Source organism: Durio zibethinus, chromosome 4, assembly GCF_047325235.1.
Source record: "Durio zibethinus cultivar Kanyao isolate XHJ-2024 chromosome 4, ASM4732523v1, whole genome shotgun sequence".
Classification (NCBI taxonomy): Eukaryota; Viridiplantae; Streptophyta; class Magnoliopsida; order Malvales; family Malvaceae; genus Durio; species Durio zibethinus.
Genome location: NC_143165.1, coordinates 34474557 through 34493138, shown reverse-complemented (window position 1 = coordinate 34493138; position 18582 = coordinate 34474557). Strand labels below are relative to the sequence as shown.

The window sequence follows — 18582 nt, the reverse complement described above, 5'->3', positions numbered from 1 at the left end:
CCAAAAATTGAAGAGATAACAATGTAAGGCGACCCGGTACTCCCTGTCGATGTGGGTCGGGATTGCAAAGACATGGACGGTCCGTGCACGTGCAAGGCCTGTCTTCGTGTTTGTCTCTATCAATGCCTTGTTGGGCCCACTTTAGAAAACAATGATTTAGATGATCCTTCCAACCGCCCTAATCTAGCGGCTCCTAATCATTACATCAATACAAAAACCTTCATTATCGACTCTCAATAAGTTTATGAGCCGCATCTTGGAGATCACATCCATATCATATGCATACTTTGGCTCTTGTTAGTTATCCAATCATTACTTTAAAAAGTGCTAAACATTTTCTATTATCTTTTCCTTTCGTTTCCTTTTTTTTTTTTCTCTCTCTTTCCAAAAGTAGCGATAGTTTGGGATTGAGAAAAGGTTTTATCCATTTGTTTTTAAGAAAAATTATTAAATATATTGTTAATATAATTTTTTAAATTTATAAGTAGAATTAATAAGATGATATGTATTTTTTAAAATATATTTTAAAAAATTAATTAAAAATAGATATTTATTATCATATTAACCCTATCTATGTATTAAATAATTTCCCTTGTTTTAATCAATTTATGTAATTTAGAAATTTTCCCAATTGTATATAAAATAATAATGGTTAATGTCATGAACAGCTTTTTAAACTATATTAAAATATTTAAAATTTAAAAATTTTTAATATAATATTTGAATTATAAATATATTAATTAATATAATATTCATATTTAATGTAACACGTAATAGATAAATAATACTTAAGTTATCATATTAGTTAATAAATTAATAGTTTAATATCATATTAAAAATTTTTAAAATTTAAATATCATATTAAATATTTTATTATAATTTAAGTGTCATTTATGACATTACCTTTATTATTAATAATAATAATAATAATAATAATAATAATCTTATTTAAATATAAAAAAAATTACCCTTTTTAATTTTAAAAAAGAAAACAATAACTAAGACTTCAATGTGTTGGCTTTAATTAAACACAATTGAAAATTACAACGTAACGAGCTTGTTTATTTCCCTTTTTTTGTACCGTATGTATATATGTTAAGATTTTGTAATCTAATGGTGAGATGTCAAGCTCGTTATTAACTTGTTAATTGATGACAATCATGTATAATACAATAATATGAAAGAGTGACGTTATGTTTTTGGTTCAAGCATAATTAATGCAATTTCGTTAACACTAGTAATTAAGGGTTAAAATGTTTTTTTTTTATTAGAAAAAAATCAGATTTTAAAAAATACATGTAAATATTATTGAATCAAATATTTTAATATAATATAATTACAATTTCAATAAACTATTAAAAAAATTAGTAAAGGGACAAAAAATGAGATTTTATATTAATATAATAAAACCTTGGTCCAAGAAATATAAATTCAAATGCTTCTAAATTTTTTTTTAAAGGAGTCCAAATATATTAAATGTTACAAATGAAAAATGATTATATGAGTTAATTAAAATTTTTAATTTTTTAAACTAATAATTAATTAAGATTACGTATAGTTTGGGGGCTACTCTTTAGGCACAAACCAACTCCAAACCCATCACTCATAATGGATTTGGCGTTGGAAAATCTCCCTATGTTTTTTATTTTTAGTATATATTAATAGTATATCAACTTCAATAAATTTCTGTAGCTGTTTGGTAAAACGTCAAAACAAATTCTTTTAATTTTTCTCATTTTAGAAGTTCCCAAACGGGTCCTAACATTAGAAACACTGTAGAGTAGTGGTAGAAACAAAAAAAGCTGGGAAAGTCAACAGATTGACGAAGCCGATACGTGGGACATCCTCTTAAATCCATAATATAAAACGATGGCGTTTTAATCCGCTTACGACCCTTATCAGAATCTTCTTCCTCTGATCTGAAATTAGAGCCGTCCGATTGTAAGTGTGATGATCGGATGAGTACAAGACAAAAAAGACAACCCAACCCCACATGATAAAAGGCTTCTTTTTTTTTTTTTTATAATAAAAAAATGAAAACAACTTTTAAGCTACTCATTACGTTTACAAACGTTTTACACTTGCGCTGTACACAACCAAAAAAAAAAAAAAAAAGAACGATCTGAAAAGAAAAGAAAGAGAAAAAGAAAATCTTGGAGTTTTAGTTTTGGTATTTTTTGGGTGTGTTGCTCGCAAAGCACGTATAGTTAAGATTCCTTTTGTTTATTACTGTTGACATTTGTAAGAAATGTGTTTTGCATTGGATTGGTTTGATCCGTTTGATAAGCTAAGGATGTGGGCTACCGACTGTTGATTTTTGAGGTAACTGCTGTTTCGAGCTTGATTTTGGTTGCAAATGGAGGGAGAGATTGAAGAGCCTTTCCGCATTAATTTTCAGGTAAATCTTCTCTGTCTCTTCTGTTTTTGTTAAGCGTTTGGATTATTTGTTTATTAATGGAATTATTCTTGTTAATTGTGTATTTATTGTAGTGCTTACTGAATAATATGAGACGGTTTTATGTTTAGAAATGATGAGTCTTAAAGCATAAGTAATTAAATGATAAGCTCATGATGAAGTTCTTGCCATTTAATTTTAGACTAAAACAAAGAGCAAAACAATTAAAGTGCAAAAAAAAAAAAAAAAAAAGAGAAAATGCTGTTTGGTTCAGTTGATTTGCAAAGTGAACTTGCATCGTATCTTTATTTTGGTTTTAATTTTTGATGCATTTTCTGTTAACAAAAAACAAATCTTTATCAGTTTTTCCCCCTTGGATTATTGAAGTTTAAGCTTCTTAAATCCATGTACTTTTTATCAAGGTTTCAGTTTCCGTTAGTCCACTGGTTGATTTGTTGTAGTTTGATCCTGATCATTGTTCCCTATGTCAATATTTGATGATATAAAACCTCTTCCTCTGTCTTTGAGAACCTTTCATTATCTGTTTCAGTTAATAAATTTCTAGCTTCTTTTCCTCTTCCATTTTTATTATTATTTATTTTTTGCTATCAACACTTTCCATATAGCATAAGGATCCGCATTTGCACCAGACTTGTTATCCTTATGGGGGATAACAACTAATAATCACCATTCACACTTATGGATACATTAGTTTGGACCCTAAACATTGGAAAGTAATCTAGAGGATCTGAAGGAAGGATGTGGAGAAGATGAATGCCTATTTTAAAATAAGAACTGCTTGTTATCTTTTATATCGTATTTATTTTAGCCACTGGTTTTGACAACAACAGATACAATTATAGGATTATAAGTGTTTGTTATTCCTTTTTAAATTTCAAATTGGCAATGTCACCAGTTTTCTGCCCTTAGAAAGTTCTATTATCTTATTAAAATCTATAGAAGATTGTTATTAGCTATAATGACTTACAATATCTCAAGTGCCTCCCTATAGCATTTCAAGTGCTGATGGAATTTGACCTTGCTAACCTCTATTATGAGTTTCCGATCAGTGAACTGGCTCAGAAAATACAATTTACTTTGTACATAGCAGATAATTTGTCCACATATTTCATTTATTTTAAATTCTTCTTTTTTGAACTGGGCAGGCAGAATCTTGGCATTCTGGTTCTATATCATTTGGAAGATTTGAGAATGAACCTCTAGCTTGGGAAAGGAGATCCTCTTTCTCACACAATAGGTATCTTGAAGAGGTTGAGAAATGCTCAAAACCGGGTTCAGTTATTGAGAAGAAAGCTTATTTTGAAGCTCACTTCAGGAAGAAGGCACTTCTTCTTCAAGGTTCATCTGAGGGCCAAAATGGAGGAGAAGATCAAACCTGCGAGAGTGATGTTGTGGAGAATGAGGGTTACAGAGAATATCAAACTGGTAAGAATGATGCTGCAGAGAATGAGGGTTATGGAGGTGAATCTGATAGTATAAGTAAAGGTAGCCATTACAATCATTTTGATGAGAATGGCTTGGATGATGTGGATTATGGGGGAAGTTTTTGTTATGGAAATGAAGGGAGCCTATTTGATCATGAAAATGCAGGGAACCAATTTGATCATGCAAATGAAGGTAGCCTTTGTGCCCACTTTGACAAGAGACCTGAAGATTCAGATTATCTTGGTGAGAGTGTGTTGATTGAATGTGGAAGAGAATATCCTGGAGTTTTATCTGCCCATGAAACTCATGTTTTGGTCCCTGGAGATGTTAAACTTGAGGAAACTTATCAAAGTGAAATTGGATGTGATAAGCCACTTATAAGCAATGATAAGCCAAAGAAAGAAGTAAAAGAAAACTTTTATGAAGATTCAGTTAACATTGATGAATCAACTGAGCCCTGGGATACAGCCCCCAATACTGGAACCACTAGGGAAATTGTTTCTACTAATTTTGAAAATCTGCAAAATGATTCTTCAAAGGTCTGAGTTTATATTTATATTAGTTCTTGTCGAAAGAAACAAATTACAATATTGGAAGGACCAAAATCAAAATTCTGAAAAGCAACAATCATGCAGTAGCTAGAAACTTGCTTGCAATTGTTTTCTAATGTGATGTCTGTATTTCTTGTTATCTCTTATCTTTATTGATAAGCATGCTTAATTTTATCTTATTTTTACCTCCTCGTGGCTTATACTCGTTAATTTTTTATTCTAGTTGAAGCCTCCTATTGAAAATAAAGCTACCAAACCAAGGTTGAAGTCTCCAGTGATTCCTGATAATTCCCAGAAGAACATTTCTCGTGATCCTTCAAAAGTACCTGCAAAATTTCAGGTAAGAAGTGAAAAAGAGATTACAGGGAGAGCAAAAGCAGAAAAACTGCCATTACAAACCGTCACTCCAACTAGATGTTCAATGCACAGATCTCCAAAAAAAGAGGTGAAAATTTGGACTTTGACTTAAAGCTTAATAAAAAAAAGAAACATCTTGTAAACAACATTTTTATTACCCTAGTTTTTATTCTCTATTTAGCATTTTAATTAAGACTTCATGCTGCTATTTGAATTTCCTTTTCCTTGGTCTTTTTTGCCCAGGATTCTAAAAGAGCCAATGCAAAATTAAGTGTTGAGAATAAAAGGTGCTTATTAATTTTTGCATTTTAACATTACATATGTTTCATTTGGAGGGACATTTCACATGATTATTTCGTTCTTGTGACAGTATAAAAGGACCAATGACAAAGAAAGTAATTGAAACTCAATCTTCTTCACCTAAGAAGATTGAACTTGTTGCTCGCCTGACACCGAACAGGTGCGTACAACATCATGGGGATTGCTTTATTTCATCGAAGTTTTGGCTTTTAAACCTTAATAGATTTTTTTTTTTTTTGTAGGTTTAAGCAGACTGTCAATTTAACTAAGGCAGATGGAAAGCCGAGTGCAGGAGCTTTCCAATTCAGAAGTGGTGAACGAGCAGAAAGGAGAAAAGAGGCAAGCAAGCATGATGTCATTCCAAATCTTTGTTATTCTTTAGTTTAAGGTATACACTTTAATGTCTTCCTCTTTTCTTTTGACTCATTGGTTTCAGTTCTATATGAAATTGGAAGAGAAACTGCATGCCAAAGAGGTTGAGTTGAACCAAATTCAAGCAAAAACGCAGGTATGGGAAGCATATGCATATTCAGAATTTACTATTTTAAATAAAAGATGAATTGATTTTTCCTTATGTGCTTCCCCGTTAGTATTTGAAAAGGACTGCTCTGACATTTCTAGACTAATGGATTGCTAAATAAATAAATTGAATGCTTTAGTCGCTGTTATTGCAGGAAAAGACAGAGGCTGAGATTAAGCACTTGAGAAAAAGTCTTCATTTCAAAGCAAAACCCATGCCTTCTTTCTATCATGTTGCTGCAACACCTGGATCTACTGGAAACAAGGTATAGAAGCTCAGCTATTGCTTGATTTTATGATGCACCTCATATGTGTTCAGATGTGATTAGTGTACATCATAGAAGAGCATTCAGGCATTAGTTCATGTGTAGCTTGGAGGAACTTATGTTGACTTGTAAATCATAATCGAGCCTAATAGCTTTAGGTTACTCATTCATTTCTTATGTAATTATCTTGAAAAGCTCAATATTTTTGACATTGCATGCAGAATAATCTATTTACTTTTATGAAGCAATAGCATTAAAAGATAGAGCATATATGTTTTGTTCTACGCACAATTATTATAGGCTTTTGGATCTTTAGTGTTTTGTTTTCAAAAGTTTTCTTCATGTTTTCTGCTGGATCTCTCAACTCTCATGTTGGTTTAAGAAACTTCCTTGTTCTTAGACCATTCTTATATAATATGTAGAATTTGAAATCATTAGAACTATCAAAAGTTAATATTCAGAGAAGGGAAAAATAGATACACTTTGGTTGACGACCGGAGAGTGAGCACTAGTACCTTAATCCTTGTTCTTAATCTATCTCAAGGACAGAGGGTGCATCTCTTTGATCTTCCGAGGTTATTTTGTAACCATGGAGCATGTATTGTTACTGAATACTAATAGAGCTTTGGAATGCTCCAAGAGTAACAGCTAATGTGTGATACATATTTTGAGCATCATATTTTAAATGATTTTAATATCTAAGCATCTTATCAATATGGGAACACTGAAATACATTCTATATGGTTTAACATTTATGCATGGTTTTGTCCTTTCAAACTGATTCTTTATTTTGATTGTCATTCCAGTATACAATATGTACATGTGTATGCATGTAAGTATGTGTGTGTGTGTATTAGACCAGACAAACTGTTTTTTGCCACCTCCAATATATAATATAAGATGCTTAATTTGCCTTTACTCCTTTGATAGGAAGTTGCGCTTATATACCTTAGTATTGGACCTGTATATAATGCCACTTTTTCCTGTGATTAATTGTCCTTGATATTCCGAGTCCCACATTTTATATTTTTGTTTCATTTGTCAGTGGATTTAACTCTGGCTTTCTTCTATTTCTATGTCAGGCTGCATCCTCTACTATGAAACCAGCTAAAGTACGACAGAAGTCAGCAAGTCCAGGGATAGGACCAACTCCAAGATCACCATCACTCGCCAGGGAAGCAAATAAACACGTCCTTTCTGCTAGTGAATCTGTAGGTGAGTTGGACTGTCCTACAGTTGAGTCATCTCAAGCTGGCACCTTATCTTCGACTCCACCAACTGATAGTCTCAGCTCCCTTGAATCTGTGACACAAAATGTGGTCCTTTCAAAGAAAGAGCGAGGGAAAGAGAGCAGTAATTTTCCCAAACATCGATTATCGGAGAGTAGTAAGGTTATAAAAGATCATAAGATTGGTGGCGGGACAAAAGTGGGAACCCAGAGAAATAGCAGTGAGATGGTGAGGAAGAATATTAAAAGTGCTGGAATTGCCAGTGGTTCTGGGATTGGCCGTTTGGCAGTTGTGGCTTCCTGAAATGATCTGCCATGGTGTCCCATCTTCTCCTCTTCTCCTTTCCAATTTGGCCTAGGCTGCCAACAGAAGAATCCTCGATTCTAATCACGAGTTGCCTTCAATGCACTTTGAATTAAACTGTACCAGGAGTGTCATGGTGTCAGGTTACATTGAAATTCATATTTCATGCAGCAGTAGAGAAATAGCAAGGCCAATAATAGGTTGTTGATAGTAGTGTATTCCTCCCTTTTAGTTACTTTCGTTACTCAAAACAACTTAAATTATGCTTTGTGGAATGCAACATTTAGCTGGAATAGTCAATTAATAAATGGTGGCCCTGTTTGATACTTGAAGGATTCTGTATCCCTTACTTGGCCATGTCATGGAAGGGAAAGAGGAAATATAGAGGGATAGAGTTTAGGGAAGCAAAGAAAAGTAGCCATGAGAGAGTGATAAATGTGGGCTGAAAACTGCATCATTGAAATAGTTTTGAAGTAGTTTGTTTTTTTTTTTTTGTCGAGTCTCGAAGTTGGAAAAAAAGAGCCAATAAAAGGATTGAAAAGTAAGGTCCCGTTGAAGGTCTGAAGTTCTTATGGATGTGTTTAGTGTTGAAAAATACTTTTGAAAGTAAAATTATTATTTTATTTTTATAATTTTATACATTTTTTTAAACATTCAATGCATCAATAATACTTTTTTATAACAATAATAAACATTTAAAATTTTTAAATCATACTTTAAAATATATTTTGTTTCAAATTAAAATTTTCTAAACCAATGTTAAATTAGGGTAAGTCCTACCTACTTACTGTCTCCTATGTTCAGTTGATCAAACAGGGCCAAATTTTTGCTGTTCAAAAATCCTTTTAGCTGTTGAAAAGGAAAAGGACAAAAAAAAGTCACATTTGGACCCATGCATTTTGAAACTTGGCAGTGAAGGCTATGCTCTGAAGTATGTTTAGAAAGGGCATTGAATTTGAAAAAGTTAATTATATTCTTTATTTGAATTTTTTAAAAAATAGATAAATTAAAATATACAATTTACTCTATAAAATTTTAAACAATTTATAATTTACACCATAAACTTTTAAATTTTATATTATATTGATCTAAATTTTAATTTTATTAATTATATCAGCTTACATATATATATATATATATATATGACGTTTGATGAATATTATCAAGTTACGTATTCATCAACTATATTATTAATATTTTTTAATATAAATTAAAATATATAATTTTACCTAAATTGTAATTAAAACTATTTAATATGCATCAAATTTTTTTTTTATCATGTGATGTTCACATAATGCAAAATATTTAGTATTTTTATTTAATAAATAACATACATATAATAAAAATATATCAATTATATAAAATATAAATGAATTAAAATAATAATATTAAAATTTAAATTAAAATAATATATTATTTTAAAATTTAAGATACAAATTATATATTTTATCTTTTTTAACTTTTAATTTATATAATTCTTTAAAATACAAGCATCACAAGTCCAATTGGCTCAATTTGAAAGTTGAAATTTGTGGTAGCTGTCTCAAATCTGAAGAGCTCAAAAAGGTTCAGCTTTGATGGCGTTCGTGACAAGCCTACACCTCAGGATGACTAAAACTAATAAACAATAATTTTATCTGATACCACGTGAAAATGAAAGCATGAAATTTGATGACTCTTTTTATTTTATTTTTGCTTACTTTAGAAGTCTGATGCAAACCCTCTTCAAACTCAAACCTCGTGTAAGCTCGTGTAAGAAAGAAATATAACAAAAAGAACGGGCTGGGAAAGTGTGGAGTTTGAGTGAAATTGAAGTGTATGCCAAAATCCTACATCAAAACTCAATACATATTTTCGTCTTATTGGCCACATAAAAAATTGGGTATTATTTTCTTTTTAAGGCTTAAAATTATTTGTACCAATAATTTTTTATTTAAAAATAGAGTTCAAATCTTTCTTTTCAAACGTAAAATAAAATAAAGCGTCGTGAATTTGAGATTTTTGTTAAATTTCATGCGTTGGTGGACAAAGGGTTTTGATTTTTTTTTTTTTAATTTTGCTTTAATAGTGCACTTTAAGCACTTGTTTTAATGTATAGTGCGGTAGTTGTTACAACTAACGATGATTCCAACGAAACATTAAAAATTTAGACCCTTCTTGTATTTCTTTTATTATTAAATCCCTTGAACCATTTGTCCCTCAAAAAAAAAAAAATCCCTTGAAACTTGAGTTTGATGAAGTTCATTATTTGATTAAAAGATTCCTAAACGTCCAATCCAAACACATACCTAACATTGAAGCTCAATCGAACCCTCCTAACATTGTTGAACTGTACAAATAGATTCATAGAATGAAATTTTATCTATACAAAGAGAAATACAACTCTCTTCCATCGATCCTATAACTTCAGATACTTTTCTTTATATATATAATTTGAACCTGAAATCTTAAAAAAAAAAAAATCTAGCTAAGAAATGAAGATGATTATCGCCCTAATAGTAACATGTTGGTCCAACAAAAAATTGTAGAGTGGAGTCCAATCTAGAGATATGAAAACTTTTGCCTAACAGGGTCATGATGAAATCGAAGTTGATCTCATCTACTCCCACTCACAACGACTCTAACTGTGATATACCATCTGTCTTGTTTAATTGATAATCTTTAAAAGGATTTAAAACTTTTAAAAAATATTAGAAACCTTTTATTTAAGATGCGTTTGGTATCTGTGTTCAATTAAAAATAAAGATGTAGTGTGATGAGAAGAGCTCTTCATTAACACCATACGGATGTATCAAACAGCTATTTTTTTTAAATAACTGTAATTTAAAAAAAAAAATTAATAACTGAAGTAAATTAATTTTAATAAATAAAATGTGAATAATAAAATATATCAAATTGAATATCTTGAATTGCTTTGTTCATTGTAAAAAGAGATGCCTGTGGATAACTGATAAGTTGTCTAATATTTGATTGTTCATTCTTATAAGATTTTCTCGAAGTATGATTGAAGTTATCAAAATTGTCTTATTATCACAAGTCTCTCTGCTTACTTATTTCTTATTCACCAAGTCAATCAAGTTTTTAAATGTTATTTACTCTTTTTTATTCATTTAAATAAAAAATTTTAAATGTAAAAATAATAATTTATCATTACTATTTAAAATTGACAAAAAATTAAATCATTATCATGGAAACTAAAAATCTAATGTTTTACTAATAGCTGGGGGGTGCTTCTGCTCTGCTTTGATCATCCATCCCCAATTCCCTCATAATTATTATTGAAATCTATCAATTAACAAAACATAAATGTCTCCTATTTCTCAATTTTAAAGCTCTTCTCATTTTGGAATCTGGATAGCCATTAATTCTTCAGAGTTCAAACCCAGAACCATACTGTTCAAACTTTGACATATATATTAAGTTTCGAGAAGAAAATGAAATAACAAGTGAAAATCAGGTCAAATAATGAGGAAAATTTTCTAAATTGTTGTTATTGAACAATATCAAGATACAGCAATACAGCAAGTACAAAAACTAGTAGGTCCTAAAACTTTCTTTTGAAAAAAAAAAAAAAAAGAAAAAAAAATCATACTTACTATTTCCAAATTCTTGCACAAGATCTTAGGACCCTCCAATTTCAAATTAATATTATCCCATTCAAAAAGCTAGAAGGATCAAGAATCCGCAAACCAAAGACAATAACCCCAGTGGCAAATCCCTGCTTGCACCCCCGAAGTTTTGGTCAATAGGGTACAGGTTGCCCGGTGGACTGGTTATGTATATAAAGGACGGAGGACTAGGTGGTGGTGGTGGTGGTGGACAGTATTGGGTTGGCTGCTTTTTCGGTGTAGGTGGTGGCAATGCAGGTGGTGATGGAGGTGGAGGGCATGGTGGCGGTGGCGACGGTGGTGGAGGACTTTGTACACATGATGAGGTACACTTGACGCCTTGATCACCTGGTGCAGTGCTTTCATCAAGCTTCCTGGATTCCGAACCTTTGATGGGATATGCAACAGTGGCGATTACAAAGATTATGGTTAGTGTTAAAATTAGAGGATCGAAACGGTTCGTTTTAATCGACATCGTAGTGAATCCGATTGCTGGAACTCCTTTTTTTTTTTCAGCTCAGATGAGGAAATATTGATCTCTTAGACAGAAGACAAGGGATGAGGAGTCTGGAAGAGCTAGCGGTGTTATTACGTTGTTGGGTGCATGAAAGACTTTGAAAAGCTAAAAAGTGAATTGGAATGCAAAGAAAGCTAGAATTTCAGGGGGCAAAATGGAGTGAATGAGACGTGTTCTTAAGGGCTTTCTTTTTTGCTACCAAGGAAGCCTGGTTGCCTTGTGTAACAAGGGAATCCAATTGCATGTGAGAATCATGGAATGATCCAAAAAGGAGCGTCCAACCCCCACCATTTACACTTTCCCACTATTTATTTAAATTGTTAGAAAAATGGGTTCTTGAAAATTTTAATCACTGCACGCTTATGTACGAATTTTATAAATAATTTTAGTCTTTGGAAGGATATAAATGATTGATTTGAGTAGACGAAAAAGATATACTATCAAGCACGAAGTTTTCATTACTCCAAAAAATTTCGCTTGCACATGTATATTATTTTATATTATTTAATCATGTGTACAGCCTAAACAGTTTTAAGACAATTCGCTTCAATAATTATTGTTTGATGATCATTAAGTCTATTTTTTTATTAAGATATTATAATTTAAAAATAAAAAAATTATAGGTGATGAAATTTAAATTAACTCTATTATATGTTACATTTTATTAATAATTGAACCGCAATTGAAATAGATCATGAGTTCAATAAACCTACTTTGGAATGCTTCATATTGTGCACATGATTAATGCATTAGAAAGAAATGTCTAGTAATCGAAGTTTTTATAAATATATATGTGGGATACCAATCAAATCCATAAAATAAAAATGTTTAGCACAATCCAGCATGCAAAAATATTTCTTCTATTTTAACAAAAGAAAATTTTCATTTTTTATTTAAAAAAAAAAGAAACTGAAAATGGACTTGAAGCCACTGTAGAAAGAGGTCAAAGAGTCCACTAATTTGGGGCTTGGATTGCATATGAATTTAATGGGATTTTGAGCTGTGTATGATTTGATCTTAAATAGTACATCAAATACAGAAAATGAATTGTTTGATTCTTTGCCAAGAGGGATATATACACATTGAGGTCAAAATCAGTAGGCTGGTAGGTGAGAGATGGCTATCAATTGCAACGGCTCTTTGCATCACAGAAGTATTGTACTTATTTTTTTATTACTACAATTTGCTTTATAATTTGTATAGTAGTTGTTTATCTGCAGCATAAGGTTTATTGGCAATGATGGAAAAAAAAAAAGACAACATAAAAGAAAATGAAAATAATTGAATATGAAAAGTTTGAACAAATGGTCGTCGCCCATGGGAAAGCATAAGAAAACAAACAATTGTCAATATCCCCACCCAGAAGACTACCCCTTTTATTTTTTGTTATTTGCTTTTGGTTTTGTATTATTCTTTATTTTATATTTATTTTTATATAAAAAAAAAACCAAATGGACAGATAATAATTAGCAATAGAAGCAAAGGTAAATCCATGTTGTTGGATAGGATGCCCATGAACACTCATAAAAATGAAAAATAAAAAAATTTAAAGAAAATTTTTTTGCTGAGCATCTAAAAATTTTCCTCTAAAATTTATAAATCGTAGATAATTTTATATATTATAAATGGATATCTTAAAAAAATTTGGAAATCTGCCACTTAATAAAAGTAAAATTATTTTGCAATTGGTAAATTGAGATGAGGATTTTTTTTTTTTTTTTGTTTATAGTTTCTTTGAACATGAAACCTAATCTACTTAGATTTATAGATTAATCTAGTGGGAATAGGGGACCAAAGAAGAGGGTTGAGAGTAAGTGGACATAATCGTGAAGAAAGGGAAGCAAAAGGAGAACAAAAAAAGTTGGGAAAAAAAAATGGAATGCCCACCTGAAGATGAGTGAATAAGAAGAAATTGTTATTTGTTAATTACTTGTTAATGATAAGAAAGGCCACCGTCCCATTTTCTTAAAGCATCTGCCACCCATTTTGTATGCATACCTTCCGCTCAACTTCCCTAAAATCATACAAAATTAACTCCAAAGCATTGCTTTTGGAACCTTCCTATATGCCATTTAAAATACAGATACTCATCGTTTCAATGATTGAGGAGACCCAGCTCAAAATTTAAGGCTTAAGCCTTGAAAACAAGGGACTGTAAAAGGTTTTATTGAAGTTTTTGATGAGGCTGACCCAATTTATTACATGAATGGGCTGTTTAAAATCAAGCAAGTTGGTGGGGATTTGGTCAGTGGGATTGTTGGGCTCATATGTTACTCTGAAGTTCAAACACTGCGTTCTCCGTTCAACTTTGCCCATGCCGCCTTTAGTCAGCTAACATGTTTTAAGGCTCAGAGTGACGAGATTGGTTTTGATAAAAAATAATAAAAGTTATTATAGCTGTATTAATTGAAAAAAAAAAGTATTGCATTTGTAATTAAAAAAAATTCAATGAAAAATTTATACTAAATAGATTTTATTAAAATTAATATTTAAATTTAATTAATAATGAATGAATTGAATCGCATCGCATAAAAAATGTGGTGAAATTTAAATTTAGCTTAATTATTTTACTTTCAGCATTCAAAATAATATCAAGATTGTGAAATTAATGCTAGGTTCGTTAGTATAACAGCTCTAAAGCAGTCGAGGGAAGCATACTGAAAAAACACAGAGAAGAAATCAATTTCGGAAAAAACACTTCATTCGCATTTTGCTGAACGACACTGTATGATAGTGAACACAAAACAATAGTATGAGCAAAGTTTTACAGATGCAGTGTAGAACTGTAGAACCCTAACCACTCTGATCCAGCTGCTCACAATAGCATCATGCCATGGCAAAAGTGAAAGTCCAAATCCCAAATACTAAACATCAGTCAACAAAATCTAACAAGCGTGACCATCACCATTCATTCTAGGCTTGTTTTCCAGAGATTTGAGAAACTGAAAATGATTCACATTCATCCGCGTTAATTAAAGGAGTAACTTTAATAACTAATGCTTTCATACATATTGGGCCCCGTATACATGTGAATGTCTATCACTCATCCTATTCGAATCCCATTTTGTCCTATTTCAGCTACCATGAATCTTCAAATGATCCACAAAACCATGAAGATGGCTGAAATCCTTGTGCCACATCCCAGAATATTTTCTGTAGCTTCTTCCTTAAGGCTGCAAATGTATTACCTCTTACCTCGTTTGCGCCGTGAGAGAGATCATTTCCGCTACAAAATCTAAAAAGCCCTGCAAACAAAATATTGTTCATTCAATTTTAAGCAACTATTGAAAAGTGAAAGGGAAGGAATACCAAGCTTTCGAAAAAAGAACAAATACCTCATCATCTTCAGGATCATATAATCCTGCATCGTACAGAGTTCTCTTCCTCTGGTCTGATAAAACTGCCAAAAGAAAAAAAAAATTGAAGTTATAACAAACTGGAATTAACCAAGCTAATATACAACAAAACCAGTAAGGCAAGTTAAGCTGGAATATTGGGTGATAAAAGGTCCTAGTCAACTTGCTTACCCGAATAGGCTTCCTGAATTTGCTGGAATTTATACTTGGGTTCACCCAATAGAGAAGCTGTTCTCGTCCGCCTATCCGGATGCCAATGCTGCACCAACATATGCACAAAAAAAAAAAAAAAACCCATAAGTTCATGTTGTTCAAACTGCTTCAAAAGTTGTTGTCAACACGGCACCAAAAGCCAAAAATTACCCCTAAACGAATCGTATCTTTGTTCCTGACAAAAAAAAGAGCTTACCATTGCAAGCTTTTGATAAGCACGCTTGATATCTTCAGTAGAAGCATCCACCTTGACCCATAGAACTTCATACTAGGATGGTAAGCCTTTTTCAGCCTCCATCATCACCGACCCAGTTTTTGTTTCCAAACAGGCATTAAAAAACCCAATATTTGAGAAGCAGTGCTGGAAACTGAAAACCTCAAGGTCTATGAATGTTGTTGTAATATTCTTTCTTGGTGTTAAGCAAAAGGAACGGGCGACCGGGGGTTTATATAAAGGAAAGGAACATAGATCAGTAGAGGAAGAAAATACCTGAGCTGAAATGAAATAGTTTTATTGATTCGGATTGGTGTTTAACTTAACTGAAGGGAAATCGGGAATGTTGGGGAACAAGTTCGTTCTTTCTTTTTTCTAACCATCGAGTGGAATGTGGACATGCGAATAGGAGATTTTGTTTGAGAGGGAGATATTTTGGAAGCTTGGTTCTCGGACATTTGTGTTTATGACTTTATGAACCATACATTAATTGTTGAACAAAATGTTCGGATGTTAAAATTAAACTCAGATGAAATGGTGAATCAGCTTTAACTTTTGATTTGTTAATAATAATTTTCTTCATACTAAAAGAAGTCAATTTCGATGTAACAAGTATATTACATATGTTACAATAAGCTATTGCAACACTCTTCAGCACTCACTAAATTAAGAACAAATATTTACCATAAAAAAGACATTACAATTTGAAAATGAATTCAGAGAACATATATATACGTACCTTGGGAAAGTTGTTTTAAATTTTATCCTTGAGATGTTGAATTCCATGCAAATGCCTTGTCAAATGTACAGTCCCTTGCTTATAACTCACTTTCGTTGTCTGCTTCGACCTCAAAATTTATCTTTTAATTACCACTTAATTTGATTTCTGCCATCAATAGCTCTACAAATACCATATCATATATATATATATATATTTGTGTGTGAATTATAGTATGAAAGTCAGAAACTCAAAATTTATGGGTCATTGTTGGTCAAAATTTGGAAAAGAAATCCGTATGCATAACCAGTAGGATAAAAGGTCAAAAGGCGAAACTCACATTTAATCACACACCTTGCAAGCATCCACCCAACAGATAAGAAATTATTACAACCAAGCGTGTTTTTTTTTTCCTAAAACAAAAAACCGTCTTAAGCATATTCGGTCATACATACAAAATTATTTACCAAATTAAAGTCATGACACTTTCTCATTTCTCAATAAAATAGAAGGAAATATCTTCTATATAAAATCTCTAGAAACTAAATGATTGAACCAAAACATTTAATCTGCTTAAAGAAAACCTAGAGTCGACGATCACAAGTAACCATCTCCAAAATTATAGCCTGAATGTTACTTTTTATGTATCTCCAAAATTATTGTATTTTTGTTAATTACTATATGTCTTATTGATAGAATACTAAATTCTTAATTTCAATTATTAAAGTTCAAATTTTGATAATTTTAAATACAAAATATTATATATTTTAAAAATTTTTTTTCCTACGGATTTTAATAAGTTTAAGCTATTTGGTATGGAAGACTGATTATTAATAACTTATAATAATTTTTGTTTTTGCAATAAATTAATCTTAATTTTTGGATGAACCGGTGCGATGTTTGATTCGGTTCAATCCTTACAAGTGAAAGCCTGTGCGAGCCAGAAATTAATGAAACCAAACACAGCTTTAACAGGTCAAAATAAAAATAAAATAAAAAAGAGAGAGATTCATATTTTAGACCAAACTAAATCTCCTCGAGCTGCTACTTTCCGTTTACTTCCTTAATTCACATGGCATCTACCAAGTTAGTAGCAAAGCTCATTTACACAGAGGGAAGCTCATGTATTTGCAGACTCTAGCAAAGTTGGGTGTGGATAGTGTGCATCTTCTAAACGCTTGGCGTTAAAATTTTGGATGGTCTGTTTCTGTTTATTAAGATTTGCTGCAACTTAAAATTTAGCTCCTTTGGACCCTATGAGGTCAGGGATAAACTTGATGTATGAATTTTCTACATTAATGCAATCTTCATTATTGACTAAGAAAACAATAAGGTTAGTAGTAGCAAAGCTAGGGGCAGTAATCAAACTCAAGTTACAGAAAACAGCATGATTTACAAGTCAAGAAATGATTGTATAAAAGTTTTCCACCTACATGTTCGGTTTATTAAAATCATGATATGTAATCACTTTATAGAAATATCAACAATTTATTATTAAAATTATTAATTAATGAATGTATCGGAATAAATATTCACAATTTAATTATCACATGTAATATGTAATAAATGATTTTTTTTTTGATAATGTGATTAAATGATATGATTGGAATGGAAGAAATAAATATTGATATGGAACTATCAAGTGAAGGTTATGCCTTAAAGGATTGTCTTTGGGGGATGTATACAATGTTTTCTCTTTACATGTCTTAAAGGTTACGCCTAATTGAAGGAGAAAGTGGATAAAAAATCACCATGTTTTTATGCCCAAATAAACCACGATACAATCGAACCAAAAACAATCAGCTGGTTAGACTTTTAATTTCTAGTTCACTCAAATATCATGGTAGATATGCCTATTAATTTCAATTAGGGTTCTAATGATATAAGTCCTAACTATATGATCAGGTCGAACAGACAACGAAAAAAAGATTAATACGCAAAAAAACTGCTCACTTAACAAGCATAGCATGGAATTCACTCACCCGATTATAAATAACCATCAACTTATCTGATCGTCTAATGCCCCTTATCTTTTGGGAATGAAGTTTAAACTGCCATCATAAAGCCAATATGATGAAAACCATCAAAGAAGAAACTTGTTGCTATAGTTTTAAATTTTAATAAATAAGATGAATAATAATAGTAATAATAAAACTAGATGATAAAGAAGAAGAATATGTACCTATACTAAGCCCCCAGAGAACAAAGAGACCAAGTTCTAAACTTCAAACTTCAAACTTCAAAGTTGATTGTTATGGAACAAGGGTTGAAGCATATTATATAGAGAAAATAATGAAGGGTAAAATATTTGACTGTAATTCTTTCTGTAATTTAAATTGAAATGTACAAGAAAACGGTAAAATAGGAAACGAATTGATATTGTCCCATTGGGTGTTGGAGAATAATAAATTATTTACTTATAATTATGTGAATATCTGCTACAAGTATTGTCACGTGATCAAGAGCTTTGACTAACGGACGGGTGCATGAGGGTTTAACCACCACGAAAATGGATGTAGCTGCTGCTTTTGACAACAAAAACCCAACCACATACGAAGAGTAGACCTTTCTTTTTTCTTGTCTTTTTCTA

General features: G+C 31.4%; 2 protein-coding genes and 1 pseudogene across 3 annotated transcripts; 1 reads left to right on the top strand and 2 right to left on the bottom strand.

Moving 5' to 3' along the window:
• The first annotated feature begins 2077 nt into the window (after positions 1-2077).
• LOC111287505 (protein WVD2-like 7) lies at positions 2078-7698 on the top strand. Its single transcript, XM_022878115.2, has 9 exons — positions 2078-2398; positions 3562-4380; positions 4616-4837; positions 4993-5036; positions 5120-5209; positions 5292-5388; positions 5486-5557; positions 5724-5834; positions 6917-7698. Exons 1-9 carry the CDS (start codon positions 2357-2359, stop codon positions 7364-7366), a joined length of 1947 nt encoding a protein of 648 aa, XP_022733850.2. The 5' UTR covers positions 2078-2356; the 3' UTR covers positions 7367-7698.
• A 3110-nt stretch (positions 7699-10808) lies between these two features.
• LOC111288543 (uncharacterized) lies at positions 10809-11629 on the bottom strand. Its single transcript, XM_022879467.2, has one exon. It carries the CDS (start codon positions 11447-11449, stop codon positions 11024-11026), a length of 426 nt encoding a protein of 141 aa, XP_022735202.2. The 5' UTR covers positions 11450-11629; the 3' UTR covers positions 10809-11023.
• Positions 11630-14170: 2541 nt separating this feature from the next.
• On the bottom strand, positions 14171-18230 carry LOC149519358 (uncharacterized; annotated as a pseudogene). Its single transcript, XR_016341781.1, has 6 exons — positions 18175-18230; positions 16014-18043; positions 15257-15470; positions 15019-15106; positions 14827-14891; positions 14171-14736 (listed from the first exon to the last, which is right to left on the bottom strand). The product of XR_016341781.1 is annotated as an uncharacterized LOC149519358 (transcript).
• Positions 18231-18582: the final 352 nt, after the last annotated feature.